This window comes from Ovis aries, chromosome 15, assembly GCF_016772045.2.
Source record: "Ovis aries strain OAR_USU_Benz2616 breed Rambouillet chromosome 15, ARS-UI_Ramb_v3.0, whole genome shotgun sequence".
Classification (NCBI taxonomy): domain Eukaryota; kingdom Metazoa; phylum Chordata; class Mammalia; order Artiodactyla; family Bovidae; genus Ovis; species Ovis aries.
In genome coordinates, this window is record NC_056068.1 from 34,236,818 (window position 1) to 34,256,811 (window position 19,994).

At 42.8% G+C, this 19,994-nt stretch overlaps 1 protein-coding gene across 4 annotated transcripts in view; it reads left to right on the forward strand.

Annotated features, from left to right (window-relative positions):
* The window catches only part of SERGEF (secretion regulating guanine nucleotide exchange factor), a 256,873-nt gene that overhangs the window by 3,469 nt on the left and 233,410 nt on the right, over positions 1 to 19,994 (forward strand). For all 4 annotated transcript variants that reach the window (XM_027979347.3, XM_027979349.3, XM_027979348.3 and 1 more), the window contains exons 2-7: positions 431 to 566; positions 1,767 to 1,922; positions 3,681 to 3,775; positions 9,248 to 9,308; positions 14,297 to 14,410; positions 18,453 to 18,515. In XM_027979347.3, the coding sequence (XP_027835148.2) occupies positions 431 to 566; positions 1,767 to 1,922; positions 3,681 to 3,775; positions 9,248 to 9,308; positions 14,297 to 14,410; positions 18,453 to 18,515 (625 nt within the window). The remainder of the gene's footprint in view (positions 1 to 430; positions 567 to 1,766; positions 1,923 to 3,680; positions 3,776 to 9,247; positions 9,309 to 14,296; positions 14,411 to 18,452; positions 18,516 to 19,994) is intronic.

The window sequence follows — 19,994 nt, forward strand, 5'->3', positions numbered from 1 at the left end:
GGCTATGGGGAGAAGGGATAAGAACTAGTACTACTACATTCTTCCCCGCCCACTTTGTTCCTATTTTTCCTGATTATATCTTACTTTAGCTCTCCTAGATAATTAGCTTTTATCAGAAGGAAATCCTACGCTGTCTCCCTGAAGCAACACGTATTGGCTGGGACGTTGGAAGGGGAAGCTGAGGATTATCCCAGGATGCGCTGTGGATGCTGATGGCTCCACCCACATGGAAATTGAGGTGTTCTGGGATCTCTGTCCAAGTGTAGGTGTTGTATAACATCTTCTTAAGAAGGAGCCTATGGCGTCTAATCTGTCATAGGCTCAGAGAGGAGTGTCAGGGTGAGAAAGGTGGGGACTGGTAGATTCAAATCGACCAGTTGAGGTTATTGAGGTTCCCATACGTTTCATGATTGGCTTGTTTTATCCCTAGGGTGCAAATAGCTATGGGCAACTTGGCCTTGGCCACAAGGAAGATGTGCTTTCTGCCCAGCAACTGAGTGACTTCTGTAAATCTGGTTGTATCAAGCAGATCACAGGAGGAGGGGGGCACTCTGCTGTTGTCACAGGTAACTTTCTTCAAGAACGTATAGCTTTCTCACTTTCTTATTTGGACATTTCCCCCTAGGGTGTTATATTACCATCTTTCAGCCTTTTGCATTTTGTAGAGGACAGCATTTTTGTGATGAAATCAGGCTACCATCAGAGAATCCTAGGTTGTCAGAGCCAAAAGGATTTTAGAGATCAAGACCACCCCTTTCTTCCCCTCCCTCTCCTCTCCACATGAGGCTCAGAGAGGAAAACTGCTTCAAGTTATAAGACAAATAGTGGCCAAGTTGCAATGTATATTATACTTTATGCTGTATATTGATATTTAACTTTCACCTATGAATTAGAAGTCTTTGAAGTTAAGTTGAATATTCCCTGAGAGCAAGAACTTTGTATTTTCCTTAATCTTCCCTCACAGTAGCTGGAGTAGTACTTAGTAAGTACTTAGTAAGGATTACAAGTGCTATAATATTGCCAAAGAGGGCATGTTCCATCCTGATTAAGAACTTGAGCTCTGGAACCAAACCTCCTGGGTTTAAATCCTGGTTCTTTTAATTATTGGCTGTGTGGCCTTGGGCAAATTACTTAATTTCTCTGTGCCACAGTTGCTTCTCTGTTATATGAAGATGATGATGGTGGATGAGGAGAATCTGTAAGTTAACAGGACTGCATTATGACTTTCATGGGTACTTGACACTTTGGCCTTCCTCTATAAAGAAATATTTAAAATTATACTTACAGTGGCACTGATATGAAGATTAATATAATCCAGGCTAGATTTAGTATTATATATTTTTATTACATATATTTTATATTAAAAAATTTAAATTAAAACATATTTGTGGGCCTCTACCAGTATTGTGCACCCTGGCACTATGCATAAAGGATAAGTTGGCCACACACACGAGGCCCTTAGAAGAGTACTTGGCACATTTTATATTCCAAATAGATAATGGCTTTTATTGTTAGAGTAGATGCTCAATTTGGTGATTGATTGGCCACTGCTGTAGAACTTGGAGTTTCCATTTAGATATTAGGTTGTAACCCCTTGGCCCTGTGCCATTAGGTCCAGAGCATATTAACATGCATGGCTTATTAACTTGGGTGGGAAAAAAGTTAGTGGGCCCATGACTCCAAATAATTTATGAAATCCTTTTGCTCACTTTGGCGGTTGTAATTTCCCCTGCACATGCTACCACCAAAACCTTTGTATTTTGCAGATGAAGGAAGCCTTTTTGTGTGTGGCCTCAACAAAGATGGGCAGCTGGGGCTGGGTCACACAGAGGAGGTCCTGTATTTTACCCCCTGCAAATCGCTCCTTGGCTGTGCCATCCAGCAGGTGGCCTGTGGCTGGGACTTTACTATTATACTTACAGGTGAGTGCCGCTGCTGCTAAGTCACAGGTGAGTCCACTTCTAGGTAAATCTGTATCACTGCCAAGGCTTTCGGTGAGAAGAGCATGACGCTGAGCGCCCTGATTCAATGAAACCCGCTTTGTATTTAAAAACACACACAGAGGACTTCCCTAGTAGTCCAGTAGCTAAGACTCCATGCTCCCAATGCAGGGGGTCTGGGTTTAATCCCTGGTCAGGGAACTAGATCCCATGTGCTGCAAGTAAGAGTTCACATGACACAACTAAATATCCCGTGTGCCACAGATAAGATCTGGTACAGCCAAATAAATATTCACACACACACACACACACACACACACACACACACACACATACACACACACAGACACATGTGCTTTCTAGCGTCAAGGCAAGTTGTGGGGTGCATTTTGCAAGGAGAGTCTTAACAGTAAAGGAGGTTGGGATGGAAAATCTGGAGGGTTATTATTAGAATCTAAGCAGTTGCTAGTGGTAAAGAACCTGCCTGCCAATGCGGAGACGCAAGAGACCTGAGTTCGATCCCTGGGTTGGGAAGATCCCCTGGAGGAGGAAATGGCAAGCTACTCCAGTATTCTTGCCTGGAGAATTACATGGGCAGAGGAGCCTGGTGGGCTACAGTCCATGGGGCCACAAAGAGTCAGACACGACTGAGCAACTGAGCACACACAAACGATAGTTCTCGTTTATGAAATACTTAGAGTGTGGGCCTGGGTCAGAGCTGTAGGCAGTCAGTAGATACCACTGTTTCTTGCTTTTTGGGACCACTTGTGAGACAGACTCAGAACGCTCAGACAGGTGGAGAGCAAACGATTAGCTTTTTACTGATACAAGCTAAGTTGGAGGATGGGGTTGACTGTCACACCAAGAAGTTCTGCTGACACTCTTCTAATCCAAGCCTGCCCCCTAAACTTTAACAGGGGAGACCCTCCTGTGTGTCAGCCCAGGGTGCCTGAGAGGAAGGTGCTAAGCCATACATGTCCTGTTTCTTCTCTGAAATTCACCAGGTGGCTAGGTTATCCCTTCTTCTTCAGAAAGCAGTGCAAATGGAGAAGGGCAGGGAAAAGACCTGAAGTATATTAAAGTAGGGGTTTCCCTGGTAGCTCTGTTGGTAAAGAATCTGCCTGCAATGCAGGAGACCCTGGTTCGATTCCTGGGTTGGGAAGATCCTGGAGAAGCGATAGGCTATCCACTCCAGTATTCTTGGGCTTCCCTGGTGGCTCAGGTAGTAAAGAATCCACCTGCAATGCAGGAGACTTGGGTTTGATCCCTGGGTTGGGAAGATTCCCTGGATGAGGACATGGCAACCCACTCCAGTATTCTAGCCTGGAGAATCCTCACAGACAGAAGAGCCTGGTGGGCTATAGTCCATGGGGTTGCAAAGAGTCAGACACAACTGAGCGACTAAGCACAGCACATATTAAAGTAATGGAAATTCTGTTCCACGGAAATGTGAAAAGTGGGAGATAAGTATCCTGCATCTCAACATGAGGCACAGAGCTAAGTGTTCTTCATGGTTAACCTGTCATTAATCAGGTACGGAGTGGGCAGTCTGTGTGAGATGCTCAGCCCAGTGCCCAGTCTTTATTCCTAGGGAAACAGAGCAGGAACTATGGATTGAATGGGCTGAAGCACTGGTGCCTCTCATTCCTTTTGCTGTTATCATCCTGCAGAATTTACCCATTGGACTTTAGATATCTTACTTCTTAGATCTGCAGTTCAAGTATTTGTATTTTTTTGCAGAAAATGGTCAAGTTCTATCATGTGGATCCAACTCCTTTGGCCAGCTGGGAGTTCCTCGTGGGCCTCGAAGATGTGTGATCCCCCAGGCCATCGAGGTAAGGACGGCACTTGATATTGAGCTTGCCTATGTCCTGTTAAAGGGTCTCCAGGTATCACAGTTATCCCCCCAACCCTGAAAGGCTGGCTGGGTCCCTGAAAACTCATGGGGTAGTTAGAATGTATGCTGGAAAACTTAGGTTCTCCTGGGAAAATTAGGTTGGAGGGATGGGTGCTGTGAATGAAAAGCCTCTGCTAGCTCTCATACATGTTATAATTTTTTGTGAAGTAAAAGAATGAAACTAATATATCTTATAATGACATTAATGACATCTTAAAATTCTAAAAGTTATCATAGTGGAAACTGTGTTAGATATAGTTCTGATTTGGAAGTGACTTCCCTAAGGACACTAAAGGAGGCAGATGGCATAGGTCAGTGCTGGCCAGTGGAAATGTAACGTGAGCCACATATGTAGCTTAAAATTTTCTAGGAGCACTATTTAAAAAATGTGTTTCAGGACTTCCCTGGTATTCCAGTGGTTAAGACTCCATGCTTCCAATGCAGGGGGTTGGAGGAGGGGGCAGGTTCGATCTCTGGTTGGGGAATTAAGCTCTCACATGCTGTGTGGTACAGCCAAAAAGTAAAAATAAAAATGTAAATAAATAATGTATGTTTCAGTGGTTTTTAGTATATTCACAGAGATGTGCAGCCATCACCATCATCTACTTTTAGACCATTTTTATTATCACGAAAGAAACTGCATGCCCAATAGCCATCAACTCCCATTTTCACCTCTCAACAGCCCCTTATTGTTGTTGCTCTTGTGATTCAGTTGCTCAGTCGTGTCTGACTCTTTGCGACCCCATGAACTGCAGCATGCCAGGCTTCTTTCCCTCTTTCACTATATGACTGAGTTTGTTCAAACTCATGTCCATTGAGACAGTGATGCCATCCAACCATCTTATCCTCTGTCACCCCCTTTTCCTCTTGCCCTCAATTTTTTCCAGCATTAAAATCTTTTCCAATGAGTTGGCTCTTCAGATCAGGTGGCCAAAGTCTTGGAGCTTCAGCCTCAGTCCTTCCAGCAAATATTCAGGGTTGATTTCCTTTAGAATTGACTGGTTTGATCTCCTTGCTGCCCAAGGGACTCTGAGGAGTCTTCGCCAGTACCACAGTTTGAAAGCATCAGTTCTTATGGGCATTTCATATAAATGGAATCAAATAATATGTAGCCTTTTGTGTGTGGTTTCTTTCATTGCATATCATTTTTTAAGTCATGGTATGACATGGTAAAATTAATTTTAATAACTTTTAAACTAGTCTCATGTATCCAATCTATGATTATTTCATTTTATGTATCATCAATATAAATTTTATTAATGAGACATTTTATATTCTTTAACTTATATGAAGACTCTTAGTGTGGTATAGATTTTCTATATCTATTTTCTATAGATATAGAGTATATCTCAGTTCAGTATAGTCACCTTTTAAGTGTTCAACAGCCACATGTAGTTAGAGGCTACCGTATTGGATGGCACAAGTATTAGGACTCCTGGTTTTAGTTCGGAGCTCTTTTCACTGCATTGTACTTAAAATGTACACATTTTTCTGAAGATATGGAAGCAAATTTTTAGAGAAATTACATTGGAATCTAAACTGAGTTTCATCTAAGCTGCTCCATTCATACTTAATTTTCTTAAACAGTGACTAAGAATGGGGTCTGTTTTCATTGGATAGAGCTTGGGTCTGCGCCTATCACCTGAATTCTAATTGGCTGGTATTGGGGGAATATTATTTGGGGTCATGGTTTCCATGGTGTTTTAGTTCCTTTGGGCTATTCTAACAAAAATATCATACAGTGGGTGGCTCAAACAGCAAACATTGATTTTTCACAGCTCTGGAGGCTGAGAAGTCCAAAATCAAGGCACCAGCAGATTTGGTATTTGGTGAGGGCTCACTTTCTGGTCCATAGACAGCCTTGTTTTTGCTGTGTCCTTAAACGTGAGAAGGGGAAAAGCACTGTCTTTTATAAAGGCATTAATTTCATTCATAAGGGCTCTGCTCTCATGACCTAATCACCTTCCAAAGGCCTCACCTCCAAATACTATCATGTTGGGGATTAGTCAACATATGACTTTTCAACGAGGACAGACACTCAGTCTGTATAGCATATGGTGTACATGGAATTCTAGAATGTGTAGTCCCTGTTGTAAGGAGTGCTCCAGCTTCTATTAATAGTAGCAAATAGATGAGTTTTTAAGAACCTGTGTAAAAGTTGTAATTAATTTAGCTTGAGTCACATGATGAAAGAAGACAGAGGAACAAAGGTTAAAATATGTTGGATGACAAAATAAGAAGGTAAGAATATTTTGACATGCGTATCTTATAGAACAATGGGAGAAATGTGCTAAAGTGAAGTGTAAGAGAAATTCATTCATTTATTTAATAGCAGCTATTGTGTGAAGGTGCTGTATTTAGGCAGGAGAGACAAAGGGGAGTAAGACCAAATTGTAACATTCGAGGACCTTGTAGTTTAGTAGTACGTGTTGACATAGAAACACCTAGATGCATTACCATGTTAGAACTATGACAGACGCTTGTGGAGCCTCCAAAAGGCAGTGTTGAACTCTTTCTAGGGGAAGGTAGGGTGAGAACAGACCTACGCTGAATCTTGAAAGTTGAGTAGAAATTGACCTGGTGTGGGATAGGAGGATGTGCAGAGTAGGTACAAAAGAAGCACATTGCAAACAGAAGGATAAAACAGGCTTAAAACAGGAGTTTTAGAGATGCTGCAAGCAACTTAGTATGATTGTAATGTAAGGAAGTGGTAGAAGTGCCAGTGGGGAGCAGGCCGGTAGTATCTGACAAATGGTAAGAACAGTGAATTAGAGAGGGGCCACGTGGGGAAGTGTGGGGGTGTGGAGTGAAGGAAGATTCTTCAGCAAGAAAGCTCTTGCTAATAATCCACCTGAGAGATGATCCTGCCCCAAGCTAAAGCAGCAGCAGTGAGGTGGAAAGGATTGGAGATAAGTTATTTTGGAGAGATTGAATCCACATGTAAAGCCCCTTTATTTACCTTTGAAAAGAAAAAAAATAAAAAAATTTAAAGATAGTGTTTTCAAATTCTGTGAACAGTAAGATTTGATCTTCCTGAAGCTAATGTGATTGTGGGCTGAATTAATAGAAGTATAGTCTACAGAAGAAGGGAGGCCAGAGCTCTGTCCTTCTTTGTGCTGATCACACTACGTCAGCGATGTTGTGTCCTGGTGTGGGTTTGGTTCTTCGGCTCTGGGCACTGAGGTGAATAAGACTCAGACCCTGCCTTTGAGGACTCTAAAGTTTAGAAAGACACTGTTGTTGTTCAGTCACCAAGTTGTGTCTGACTCTTTGTGACTCCATGGAGGCATGTGACTCGCATGCCAGGCCTCCTTTAGAAAGACACTGTGGACCTAAATCAGCAAATATGGTAAAGCCTCACAGGGGCTGTGATTGTGCATATACAGTCCCTTAAAAGAGAGTCTGAGTAACCAGAGCATAGAGGAGAGAAAACAAGAGAGGGAGGGAATTGGAAACTCGATGATAGCTGATAGAATTGGGGATGTTTGGCCTAAAGAAAAGATATGTATGTGTTATGTATAGCTGTGTAATAAACATCCCCTGAAATTTAGCAGCTTACAACTGCAAGCATTTATTGTCTCACAGTTTGGAGGGTCAGGAATCTGGGAACAGCTTAGCTGGTCTCATGAGGCTGCAGTCAAGATGTCAGTCAGGCTGCTGGAGGTCTGCTGGAGGCTTGACTGGGCTGGTGGTTCCTCCTTCCACTTTCTCATGGGCAGGAGACTAGTTCCTTGCCATATGGCCCTTTCTGTAGGACTGTTCAGACGTGATACGGCTTCCCCCAAAAGTGATGAAACAGTGGCTGACTTTATTTTTCTGGCTCCAAAATCACTGTAGATGGTGATTGCAGCCATGAAATTAAAAGATGCTTACTCCTTGCAAGGAAAGTTATGACCAACCTAGACAGCATACTCAAAAGCAGAGACATCATTTTGTCAACAAAGATCCGTCTAATCAAGGCTCTGGTTTTTCCAGTTGGTCATGTATGGATGTGAGAGTTGGACTATAAAGAAAGCTGAGCACCAAAGAATTGATGCTTTTGAACTGTGGTGTTGGAGAAGACTCTTGAGAGTCCCTTGGACAGCAAGGAGATCAAACCAGTCCCTCCTAAAGGAGATCAGTCCCGGGTGTTCATTGGAAGGACTGATGTTGAAGCTGAAACTCCAATACTTTGGCCACCTGATGCAAAGAGCTGACTCATTTGAAAAGATTCTGATGCTGGGAAAGATTGAGGGCAGGAGGAGAAGGGGACGACAGAGGATGAGATGGTTGGATGGCATCACCGACTCAATGGACATGGGTTTGGGTGGACTCCGGGAGTTGGTGATGGACAGGGAGGCTTGGCATGCTGTGGTTCATGGAGTTGTAAAAAGCTAGACACGACTGAGCGACTGAACTGAACTGAAAAGTGATGAGAGGGAAAGAAAACTTCACCGCCTTTGGTCAAGCAAGGGGCTTTAATACCTTTTATCGTCTAGTCTCTGAGTCACTCAACACTTCCTTATTCCATTCACTAGAAGCAAGTCACTAAGACCAGCCTACAGTGAAAGTGAGGGAAATTAAGCTGCATATCTTGAAGCGGGGAGTCTAAAAGAATTTGAGGACCTGTTTTTAAATTTTATTTTTTTGGAGTATAATGGCTTTGCAATGTTGTGTTAGTTTTCCTTTGTACAACAAAATGAATCAGCTCTATGTATACATATATCCCCTCCGTCTTGAGCCTCCCACACCCACCCCCGGAGGACCTATTTTTAAAGCCACTGCAAGATGTCTTAGAGAGGACGTGACAACTGACTTCAAATGTTTGGAAAGCCTTGTCAGAAGCAATAGCCAGTTAGCTTTGGTTCCACCTAGGGAGACAGATGGAACCGTGCAAATATGGGCAGGCACCTGGGGAGGTGGTGAGCCTGTGTTACAGGAAGAAGGTATTTGGGCAGGGGTTAGATGACCCCTGGTGGGGTGTTGTCGAAGGGTTTCTAGCATTGAGTGTGGATTGGACTAGATCAGAGATCAGCAAACTAGACCCCTTGGTAAATAAAGATTTATTGGAACACAACCACACCTATTCATATATTTATGAATGTTTTTACGTTACAATGGCAGAGTATAGTGGTGTGACAGAGTCTAAACTTTTCACTATCTAGCCCTTTATGGAAAACTTTTGCCAACCCCTGGACTGAGTGACCTTGCAGGTGCCTCCTAGCCCTGAGTGGCATATGGTATTTGGTAAATATTTTGCCTTTTAGGGATACATATAGAGGCATTTGTGAATGGAAATGTTGGGAATTGGGAGCGCCACACTAATCAGACGCATAATGAGGACCATGCTGCATTGTATTTGGGCATAAAGTACGTAACACTTTGTAGGTGGAGAGATCTGAGATCACCATCCTTTTCTTTGTTTTGACAGCTCCTGAGAGAGAAGGTTGTTAGTATTGCTGCTGGACTGAGGCATGCTTTAGCTGCAACAGGTGATCATTTTGCTATTATTTTCTTAATGGGCATTTAATAAGGAGACATGGAGCTTTGGAAGAAATAAACTTTAAGGAGTAATTCAGAGTGTCTGCTGTGCTCCAGTCTGATTAAAAGGAGGGGATGCAAGGCAGAGGTCATGTGGGAGAGCCTTCAGCAGGTAGGGAGGAAGGAAATGAGGTGGTCTAGCTTTTCACTGTGTTCTAGGCTTGGTGCTAGGTTCTCTTGGTTTAATTGTTTGGTGTTGTTCAGTCGCTAAGTCGCATCCGACTTTTTTGAGACCCCATGGACTGAAGCCCTGCCAGGCTCCTCTGTCCATGGGATTGCCCAGGCAAGAATTCTGGAGTGGGAGCCATTTCCGGAGCCACTTCCTTCTCCAGGGGATCTTCCCAACCTAGGGATGGAACCTATATCTCTTGCGTCTCCTGCATTGGCAGGCGGATTCTTTACCGCTAAGCCATCAGGGAAGCTCCCTTCGTTTAATTAGTAGCTCATTAATCTTCATAGCCATGCAGTAATGTGAGTTGTTTTTTTAAAATTGAGGTATAGTTGATTTATAATATTACATAAGTATTAGGTATACAACATAGTGATTCACAGTTTTTAAAGATTACATTCCATTTATGGTCGTTAGAAAATATTGACCATGTTCCTTGTACAATGTATCCTTATTGCTTGTTTTATTTTATACATAATTGTTTATATGTCTTACATATGAAGAAACTGAGATCCAGAGAGCTAAAGAGCTTGTCTGAAGTTACACAGGGAGTTGGGAAATAAAAGGTGAGCTGGGATCAGAGTCTAGGCTGGATTCCAAGACCCATATTCTTTGTCATGAGCTGCATTGCTTTTCTAGTGGATTTTAATGTTTATTAATTTAAAAGCTTCTAGTGAGCTTGTCTCCTGCCCTCTAAGAGGGTGATGGGTATAGGGCTGACAGAGTGTGTGATGTCAGAGGTGGAAAGTAGAGGAGCATGACCCTTTTTTCTCTCTCTTGCTCATTTTTCTGCTTTCTGTTCCCACTCCTCTGGGCTGAAGGACAGCCTGAACCGGCTCTGGCAGCCGAGGCCCAAGCATTGGTGAGTCCAGTCTTGGAACCGGGAGAGGAGTAGAGATGAGCAAGTGTCTGGTGCTACATGGTGGTCACCTGGGGCTTTGGGTTGATTATAGTTTTTTGAAAAATTAAGGTTTTTATTTTGATAGACTTACAGATTCACGTGCAGTTGTAAGAAGTGAAATAGATCACACACACTGTTTGTCCAGTTTCTCCCAGTGATAACATCTTGTGAAACTATAGTGTAATAGCTCAACCGGAGTGTCTTGACACAGTCAAGATACAGAAGAGTACCTTCACAAGGATCTCCCTTATTGCTCTTTTATAGCTGCACCCACTTTCTACCTACCCTCACCCCCTTCTTAGCTCTTCTGTTCTCCCATAATAATGTCATTGTAAGAATGTTATAAAATGGTATCATACAGTGTATAGCCATTTGGGGTTGGCATTTTTGCTCAGCTTATGATTCCATGGAGATTCATCCAAGCTGGGAGTATCAATAACTTGTTCCTTGTTATTGCTAAGTAGTATTCCATGAAAAAGTGAAAGTGAAGTCGCTCAGTCGTGTCCGACTCTTTGCGCTGCGACCCCGTGGACGGTACTGTACCTGCCAGGCTCCTCCATCCATGGGATTTTCCAGGGAAGATTACTGGAGTGGGTTGCCATTTCCTTCTCCAGGGGATCTTCCCAACGCAGGGATTGAACCCAGGTCTCCTGCATTGCAGGCAGACTCTACTGTCTGAGCCACAAGGGGGCTTCAGTATTCCATAGTATAGCTGTATTAGTTATATATACTCTGTTAGTTAAACTCTATTAGCTTGCTAGGGTGGCCATTAACAAAATATCACAGAGTGGGTGGCTTAAACAACAGGAGTTTATTAATATTTTCTCACAGTTAAGGAGGCTGGAAGCCCAAGATCAAGATGAGGGTTGGTTTCTGGTGACATTTCTCCCCCTGGCTTGCAGATGCTACCTTCTTGCTCTCTCCTCACATGGATTTTCCTCTATACACGCATGTGGAGAGACAGAGATCTCGGGTGAATCTTTGTCTTTTTAAAAGGATACCAGTTCTTTCAGAAGCCTCACTCTTGTGACCCATTTAACTTTCATCACGTTCTATAGGCCCTATCTCCAAATACAGTCACATTGGAGTTTAGGACTTCAATATATGGATTTACGGGGGATACAGTTCAGTCTATAACAACCACAGTTTGTTTAACCAGTCACCCATTGAAACACATTTGGCTGTTTCCGGTTTTTAGCTATTAAGAATAAAGCTATAAACATTTGTGGACAAGTTTTTATGTGAACATAAATTTTCATTTCTCTGGGATAAATGCCCAGGAGTGTGATGACTGAGTTGTATGGTAGTGATTATACTTTTATAAGCGGATTCCCTTAGAAATTAGCAGGGCCAGCCAGAGAATTGCCTGTCATTGGTTTCCTTGCCCCTTGCCCACCAAGATTCTGTGACCGCTGGTCTCATGTGTACATTTTTGTCAGGTTACAGAGAAACACAGTTATGTGTTTAATTTTAAGGTCCTCTTCTTCCCCCACTTTTTTCAGTAAATATTTCTACCTGCATCTCAAAAAGATAAGGACTTTTTCTGAAAACATTACCAAAAAAAAAAAAAACAAACCACCATCATATATGCAAAAAATTATCAGTAATTCTGTAATTTCATTAAGCATCCAGTCAGTATTTAAATTTCCCTGATTGTCTCAAAAATACTTTTTATGGTTTTGTTTGGTTCAGGATCCAAATTAGATCTATCATTTCAGTTAGTTAATATGTATCTCAAGTCTCTCTCTTTCTCTTTTAAAATTTATTTATTCCTTTTTGAAAATATCTGTTTATTTATTTTGGCTGTGCCAGGTCTCAGCTGTGGCATGCAGGATCTTCAATGAGGATCTTTCGTTGTAGCATGTGGGATAGTTCCCTGACCGGGGATCAAACCTGGGCCCCCTGCATTGGGAGCATGGTGTTCTAGCCATTGAACTACCAGGGAAGTCCCTATTCCTTTTAGTTTTTTATTGTGATAAAATACACATAACATAGTTTTATCATCCTAATCATTTTTAAGTGTACGATTGAGTGGGATTAAGTACGTTCACATTATTGTGCAACTATTACCACAGCCCATTGCAGAACTTTTTTCATCTTGCAAAACTGAAACCCTATATCCATTAAACAATAGATCCTCATTTCCCCTCCTGCCAGTCCCTGGCACCCACCATGATTTTGACCACTTTCTATCTCCATAATTTTGACCACTCATACAGGTACCTCATGTAAGTGAAATCATACGTACTTCATGTAAGTGGAATCTCTGTCTTTTTGTGGCTTATTTCACTCAATATAATATCCTCAGAGGCTGTCCATGTTATAGCAAATGTCAGGATTTCCTTCTTTTTTAAGCCCTAATGGTGTTCTCCTGTATGTGTGTACCACATTTTGCTTATCCATGCATCTGTTGATGGACAGTTGGTTGTGTCCGTATTTTAGCGATTGTGAATAATATGACTATGAACATGGGTGTACAGATATCACTTTGAGATCTTGCTTTCAATTCTTTCGGATATTTACCCGGAAGTATTATTGCTGGATCATACAGGAATTCTATGTTTAGTTTTGGGGGGAATTGCCATACTATTTTCCACAGTGGCTGTACCAATTTACATGACCACCAGGAGTGCAGAAGATTTCCAAATTCCTTCACATCCTTGCCAACCCTGGTTGTAGTAGCAATCCCAGTGCCATCCCAATGAGTGTAAAGTGGCAATTTCAGGGTAGTTTTGATTTCATTTCCCTAATGATTAGCGATGTTGATCATCTTTTCATGTGCTTATGGCCATTTGTGTATTTTCTTTGGAGAAAAGTCTATTCAAGTCGTTTGCTCATTTTTGAATCAGGTTTTGTTTTTGTTGTTATATGTTTTAAATATTAGTCCTTTATTGGATATCTCCAGTTTCTTTATGTACCTTTTCCTCTGTTTTTTCTCTTGGAACTTGTTGAAGAGCTGGTAAGTTTCGTTTCACTTCAACACTGTGTTTTGTTCACTTTGCGCTCAATCATCACCACTCACATTTCACACAGTAAGCTTGTCTGTTTTCAGCCTGGAGGACCATTGGGTATAGGATGCTTCTGGAAGAGCAGTATCTTGGTGTTGCTGTTGGGTGATGGAGCCTAGTTACATACATCTGACTGTAAGCCAAAAATATGGTATTTCATCTACGCATTTGTATGAGTTTCAGAACATTGGTATATGAATTAAATTCAGTGAATAAGGAAACAAAAGACCATTCCACGTGTGGAAATGGTGGCTATTAAGAAGCTATCTTGCAGTCATAAGTATGTATTTATTTGACAATTAGGAATCTCAGAATTGATCTTGGTGTAGTAGAACAGGCACTATGTTAGGTGCAGGAGAGTTGAGTCCTGGTGTTTTCTCTGCTCCCTGCTCCCTGTATGACCTTGGACAAATCACGTGCCTTCTTCAGGCTTCAGTTTCTCATCCAGTGAATGTGGGGCATGGACGTGGTAGGCTTCAAGGTTGTTTCCTGCTTGGTCTGGAGTCTGGGTTGTCTTTTCAGCTTAATCATGAAAAAGATATCATTCCAGTAATTTGACTCTGAAGGAGTCAAATTTGACTCCAGGGGAGTCAAAGGAGAACTTTCTGAAGGGAATTTTACTATGTTGGGATTTCCACTGATGGTCTTAGATTGCCCTGAAGATTGGATTTATGATTGGCTTGGTGGCAATCCCTAGGACCAGCCATAGGACTGCTTGAGGCAGTAAACTTTTTCATAAGCTTTTTCGTTCATGCTAACTAACCATGAATGGGGAATCTCTTATGGCATGAGGTTGAAAGCACCATCTAGTCTTAATCCAGGTAAACATTTTCCCTTTTTTCTCTCCTATGCTGCGGGAAGCTAGTGGCACTGTGTTCCAGTGGGGAACTGGTTTGGCATCATCTGGACGGCGACTGTGTCCTGGGCAGACTCTCCCACTGTTTCTGACAGCAAAGGAACCCAGCACAGTGACAGGTAAGGCCCTTATTTCTTCTGAGTCCTGTATTCATTCTTTGTCTGGAAATGGAGATACAGGCATGCAGAAAATGGGTAAATGGCATTTTTCTTTTTGCTGTTTCTTGGTCTCTCTGCTTAACTCTCTGTTGGTAGGTCTCTTAATTTTGGGGGATTTTTGTAGGCCCAGTAAAAGTACCCCTCTTAGGTGCCAGAGTTCAGAACCCATTGAGAGACAGATGCAAGTCAGGTATGTAGAAATCAAAATGGTGGTTCTAAAAATGTTAACAGTTAGATCGGAAGACATGAGTTAGGTGTTTGGAAATAACGGGTAGCAGTAGTGAGCCTCCAAGTTCTGAATCCCAGCTTGGATTTACCCACCAGGTACAGGAGCAGCTGCAGGCAGTCCTGCTAAATTCCTGGTGCCACTGAGCACCTGGAGGAGGGGCCCTCTACAGGCAGGCACAGCCCAGAGAGAGAAGCCACGAAGACCATGCCTGCCCGGCCACTCCCCAAAGGAAAGCAGGAGCGGGTGAGGACGTAGAGAGAGGGGCCAGAAGTGTTCCCTTAGGGAAGTCTCTCCATGAGCACATGAAGAGCAGATAGGAAGGGTGCTGCCTACCGGTCTGCTGGTCAGCCTTTTGTTGGGAAGGTGGCCTCTAGGACTTCCTGTCTCTCTCCCTCTGCACTCTCTTGGTGGGCCTTTCTCTCCCCATATGTAGTACATGTCTCCACTTCCTCCTTCTCTTCCTCTCTGGCTCTCTGACTTTGTGATCCAGTTAACTGAGGGTTGGCTCTAGGAAAAATCTGTCAGGAAACCTCTACTCTCCTCTAGCTCAGAACAAAGGAGGGGTTTTTGAGGGTGGTAGGAACCAGGGAAAGAAGACTGAGAAGTGAGCCACAGTGGGAGTGTGCTACAAGTTGTTGGGGTGCTCTGATTCCCACTCTCTCTCTTTAAAAAAATATTTGTTTATTTGGCTGTACCCGGTCTTAGTTATAGCATGAGGAATCTTTAGTTGTAGCACGTGGGATCTAGTTCTCTGACCAGGGATTGAACCCAGGCCCCCTACATTGGAGTGTGGAGTCTTAGGCACTGGACCACCAGGGAAGTCCCTGATCTGATTTAGTCCTCAAGGCTTCCCCCTGCTGTGGGGGTAAAAGGTTAGCCCTCTGAAGCCCAGGGGTTGAGCTGGGGAGAGTTCTCTCAGAGAAGGAGAAGGGACCGCTGGATACACGCCAGAGAGTCTGCCTCACATTGAAAGCATTTGTAATATAAACTCATCCTTCCCAAACATTTTTCCTGCCTCACCAAGGTATTCACTGCTCCCTGGGCATGCACTGTGTTCTCATCCCTCTGTGCTTGTGGGCAGACTATTACCTCTGTGCAGAATGCCTTTTCCTTTCTGTTCTCCGTGGAAAAATCCTGATAATTTTTCAGGTCCTAGCTCAGCTGCAACTGAAAGACTGTTCCCTCTTCTCGCCTCCGCTGGCATTTTCTTTCTCTGCAGGGACAGCACAGTGTGTTGTATTGTTGTGAGTTGTTTACATGTTTTCCCAAATGCCAAAGATGATGAGCATTTTAAGGCCAGGGACTGTGTCTACTTTCTGTTTTTGTACAGATTTTGTATCTAAAAGGAATCAGTAATATTTTTATTTGATTTGACTTAACCTGGTTAGGAATCTTCTCAGGGCACAGCTTAGATTCAGAGGTGATTTAGGGGAGTTTTCTGATGAGACAGTAGCAGAGATATCAGCTTCCTGCCCTCAAAGTCTTTTGCTTTACCTTCCCTCCATCTTTACATCATCACCATCAGTTCTGGAGCTGGGACCCTGGGCGTCCTCTCCCAACCTGGCCACTAGAGGACCATTTCGTCCTCACTGATGAAAGTGGCAAAAACATCTGTTTTGTTCCTTTCTAATTCTATAGGATACTTGACGGCATAAGGGATATTTTAAGACACTGGAGAAGCTCTATACAGTCCACAAAAACAAGACCCAGAGCTGACTGTGGCGCAGATCATGAATTCCTTACTGCAAAATTCAGACTTAAATTGAAGAAAGTAGGGAAAACCACTAGACCATTCAAGTATAACCTAAATCAGATCCCTTACAGGTATATAGTGGAAGTGACAAATAGATTCAAGGGATTAGATCTGATAAGAGTGCCTGAAGAACCATGGCCGGAGATTCATGAGATTGTATAGGAGGCAGTGATCAAGACCACCCCCAAGAAAAAGCAATGCAAAAAGACAAAATGGTTGTCAGAGGAGGGCTTACAAATATCTGAGAAAAGAAGAGAAGCTAAAGGCAAAGGAGAAAAGGAAAACTACACCCATCTGAAAGCAGAGTTCAAAAGAGTAGCAAGGAGAGATAAGAAAGCCTTCCTCAGTGATCAGTGCAAAGAAACAGAGGAAAACAATAGAATGGGAAAGATTAGTGATCTCTTCAGAAAAATTAGAGATACCAAGGGAACATGTCATGCAAAGATGGGTACAATAAAGGACAGAAATGGTATGGACCTAACAGAAGCAGAAGATATTAAGAAGAGGTGGCAAGAATACACAGAAGAACTATATAAAAAAGATCTTCATGACCCAGATAATCACGATGGTGTGATCACTCACCTAGAGCCAGGCATCCTGGAATGTGAAGTCAAGTGCGCCTTAAGAAGCATCACTATGAACAAAGCTAGTGGAGGTGATGGAATTCCAGTTGAGCTCTTTCAAATCCTCAAAGATGATGCTGTGAAAGAGCTGCACTCAATATGCCAGCAAATCCTGGAAAACTCAGCTGTAGCCACAGGACTGAAAATGGTCAGTTTTCATTTCAATCCCTAAGAAAGGCAATGCCAAAGAATGTTCAGACTACTGCACAATTGCACTCATCTCACACACTAGCAAAGTAATGCTCAAAGTTCTCCAAGCCAGGCTTCAACAGCACATGAACCATGAACTTCCAGATGTTCAAGCTGGATTTAGAAAAGGTAGAGGAACCAGGGATCAAATTGCCAATATCTGTTGGATCATAGAAAAAGTAAGAGAGTTCCAGAAAAATATCTACTTTTCCTTTATTGACTACTCCTACTACTATAGCCCTGGGTGTTCTTTGGAAGGAATGATGCTAAAGCTGAAACTTCAGTATTTTGGCCACCTCATGCAAAGAGCTGACTCATTGGAAAAGACTCTGATGCTGGGAGGGATTGGGGGCAAGAGGAAAAGGGGACAACAGAGGATGAGATGGTTGGATGGCATCACTGATGCGATGGACATGAGTTTGAGCAAACTCCAGGAATTGGTGATGGACAGGGAAGCCTGGCATGCTACAGTCCATGGGGTCACAAATAGTTGGACATGACTGAGTGACTGAACTGAACTGAGTAAATTAAACAAATGTCAGAAGAAAGTTACGAAATAAGACTGCATATCTGCATGCCAGACCAGATAATCACAGCTTTGAGCAGAGTTGATTGGGGTTATACCTCATCACTGAAAGCGGTGTATTTAGGGAGGAAGAGCCTGGATTTGAGATGAGAGGCAAGTTCAAATTCTAGTTCTGTCTGTGTGTCGTTAGACGGCCTGGACTTGTGTCTCAGTGTCTGCACTTGATAGCAGCTAAATATAAGAGGTGTCATTGCTGCTGGGCCCACTCCATGGACAGAGCAAGGAAATATACAGGGACACACACTTGTGTTTATACCTACGTACACCTATGTTTGTTTATCTTTTGTAGAAACCATGAGTGTACACTGACTTCAGTTATAATCCAGTGTCAAATGGTTGATTCTAGCCTTCTACCTTTTCATATCTGTTCCTTCCTTCTCTTTTCTGATAGTGGGAAATCTGACTCCTTTATCCTCAAAACATTTACTTATTTGTTCAGCCTCCTGGATATCACCAGTCTCTCTCCCACGCCACTCATCTTGGCCAGAGCTGCTGACTCAGACCTTCACGCTTTGGCCTAGTTTCTCCCCAGGAGCTGGTGGGTCACTGCTTGTGGCCCTTCTCTACCCAATTTGTTCTGTTATAAATGTGATTTCAAAAGAATTTTTTTTTTTTTTTGGTAGGCCTAGAGAATTCTCAAGCAGTATGTGTTCTTGCTGGCTCTGATCACTCAGCTTCACTGACAGGTAGGTAACATGCCATTCAGAATTCCGGGTGTTTCTGCCTCAAGTGTTGCTGTTGGGATACAGATGGAAGAGCATAGACGATGGAGTCGGGATAATGATGCCACTGCTGATGTGCTCTTAGCAAGTCACTCGACCTTCCTGAGACCATTGACTTGTCTATATAATATTTTGGGGGTAGTTTTCAGAATTTCTTATGATAATGCACATTAAAACACTCATGTGAAATAGAAGCTCACTTCCTTTCCTCTGAGTTTGTTTTCTCAGCTGTACAATAGGGATAAAAATATCTTTCAGAGTAGTTGTGATTGTCAAATCGTATAAGCAACAGTAAATTTATGTATAACATAGCCTGGTGTGCTGCGATTCATGGGGTTGCAAAGAGTCGGACATGACTGAGCGACTGAACTGAACTGAACTGAACTGAACTGATTGTTATTCATCTAATCTGTTCTGATGTCTGATGTAACTATTTTAAACTTCCCTGGTGGCTCAGTCAGTGAAGAGTCTCCAGCAATGCAGGAGGCCCGAGTTTGATCCCTGGGTCAGGAAGATCCCCTGGAGAAGGGAATGGCTGCCCACGCCAGTATTTTTGCCTGGAGAATCTCATGGACAGAGAAGCCTGGCGGGCTACAGTCCATGGGGTTGCAAAGAGTCAGACATGACTGAGTGGCTAACACATACACACATATAACTATCTAAGCTGTCTAGGTTCTCTAGCTTTCTCTTCTCTAGCTATTTAATCCCAAACTAGCATATTTTTGCTTTGCTTTGTCACTCAATCATGTCAGACTCTTTGCGATCTTGTTTAGTCCATGGAATTCTCCAGGCCAGAATACTGAAATGGATAGCTGTTCCCTTCTCTAAGGGATCTTCCCCACCCAGGGATTGAACCCAAGTCTCCTGCATTAAAGGCAGATTCTTTACCAGCTGAGTCACCAGGGAAGCCCTGTGCCTTTCTACTCCTTTTATCTCTTGCCCTGTCTGTTTTCTCTGTTTATCTCTATTTTATTTAACTACATGTTTCTATTTTTATCTTCCATCTTTATATCTAACCAAGGTCTCCGTATACCGCTAAGCTGCTGCTGCTGCTGCTAGTCGCTTCAGTCGTGTCCGACTCTGTGCAGCCCCATAGATGGCAGCCCACCAGGCTCCCCCGTCCCTGGGATTCTCCAGGCAAGAATACTGGAGTGGGTTGCCATTGCCTTCTCCTTGTGTGTATATTTTTCTAATTTATTTTATGTTTTTATCTATTTCTCTAGTTGATCTCTCTATTCCATCTCTTTTATTCTGGCCTGGAGAATTCCATGGACTGTATAGTCCATGGGGTCTCAAAGAGTCAGGCATGACTGAGTGACTTTCGCTTTCACTCTCTATCTAGCCTTTTTTCTCTCACACACTACGTACATCTGTCTGTCTTGGCTATGCATCCATCCATCCATCTATTTGACACACTTAGTCAATACAGTATAAACTGTCTGG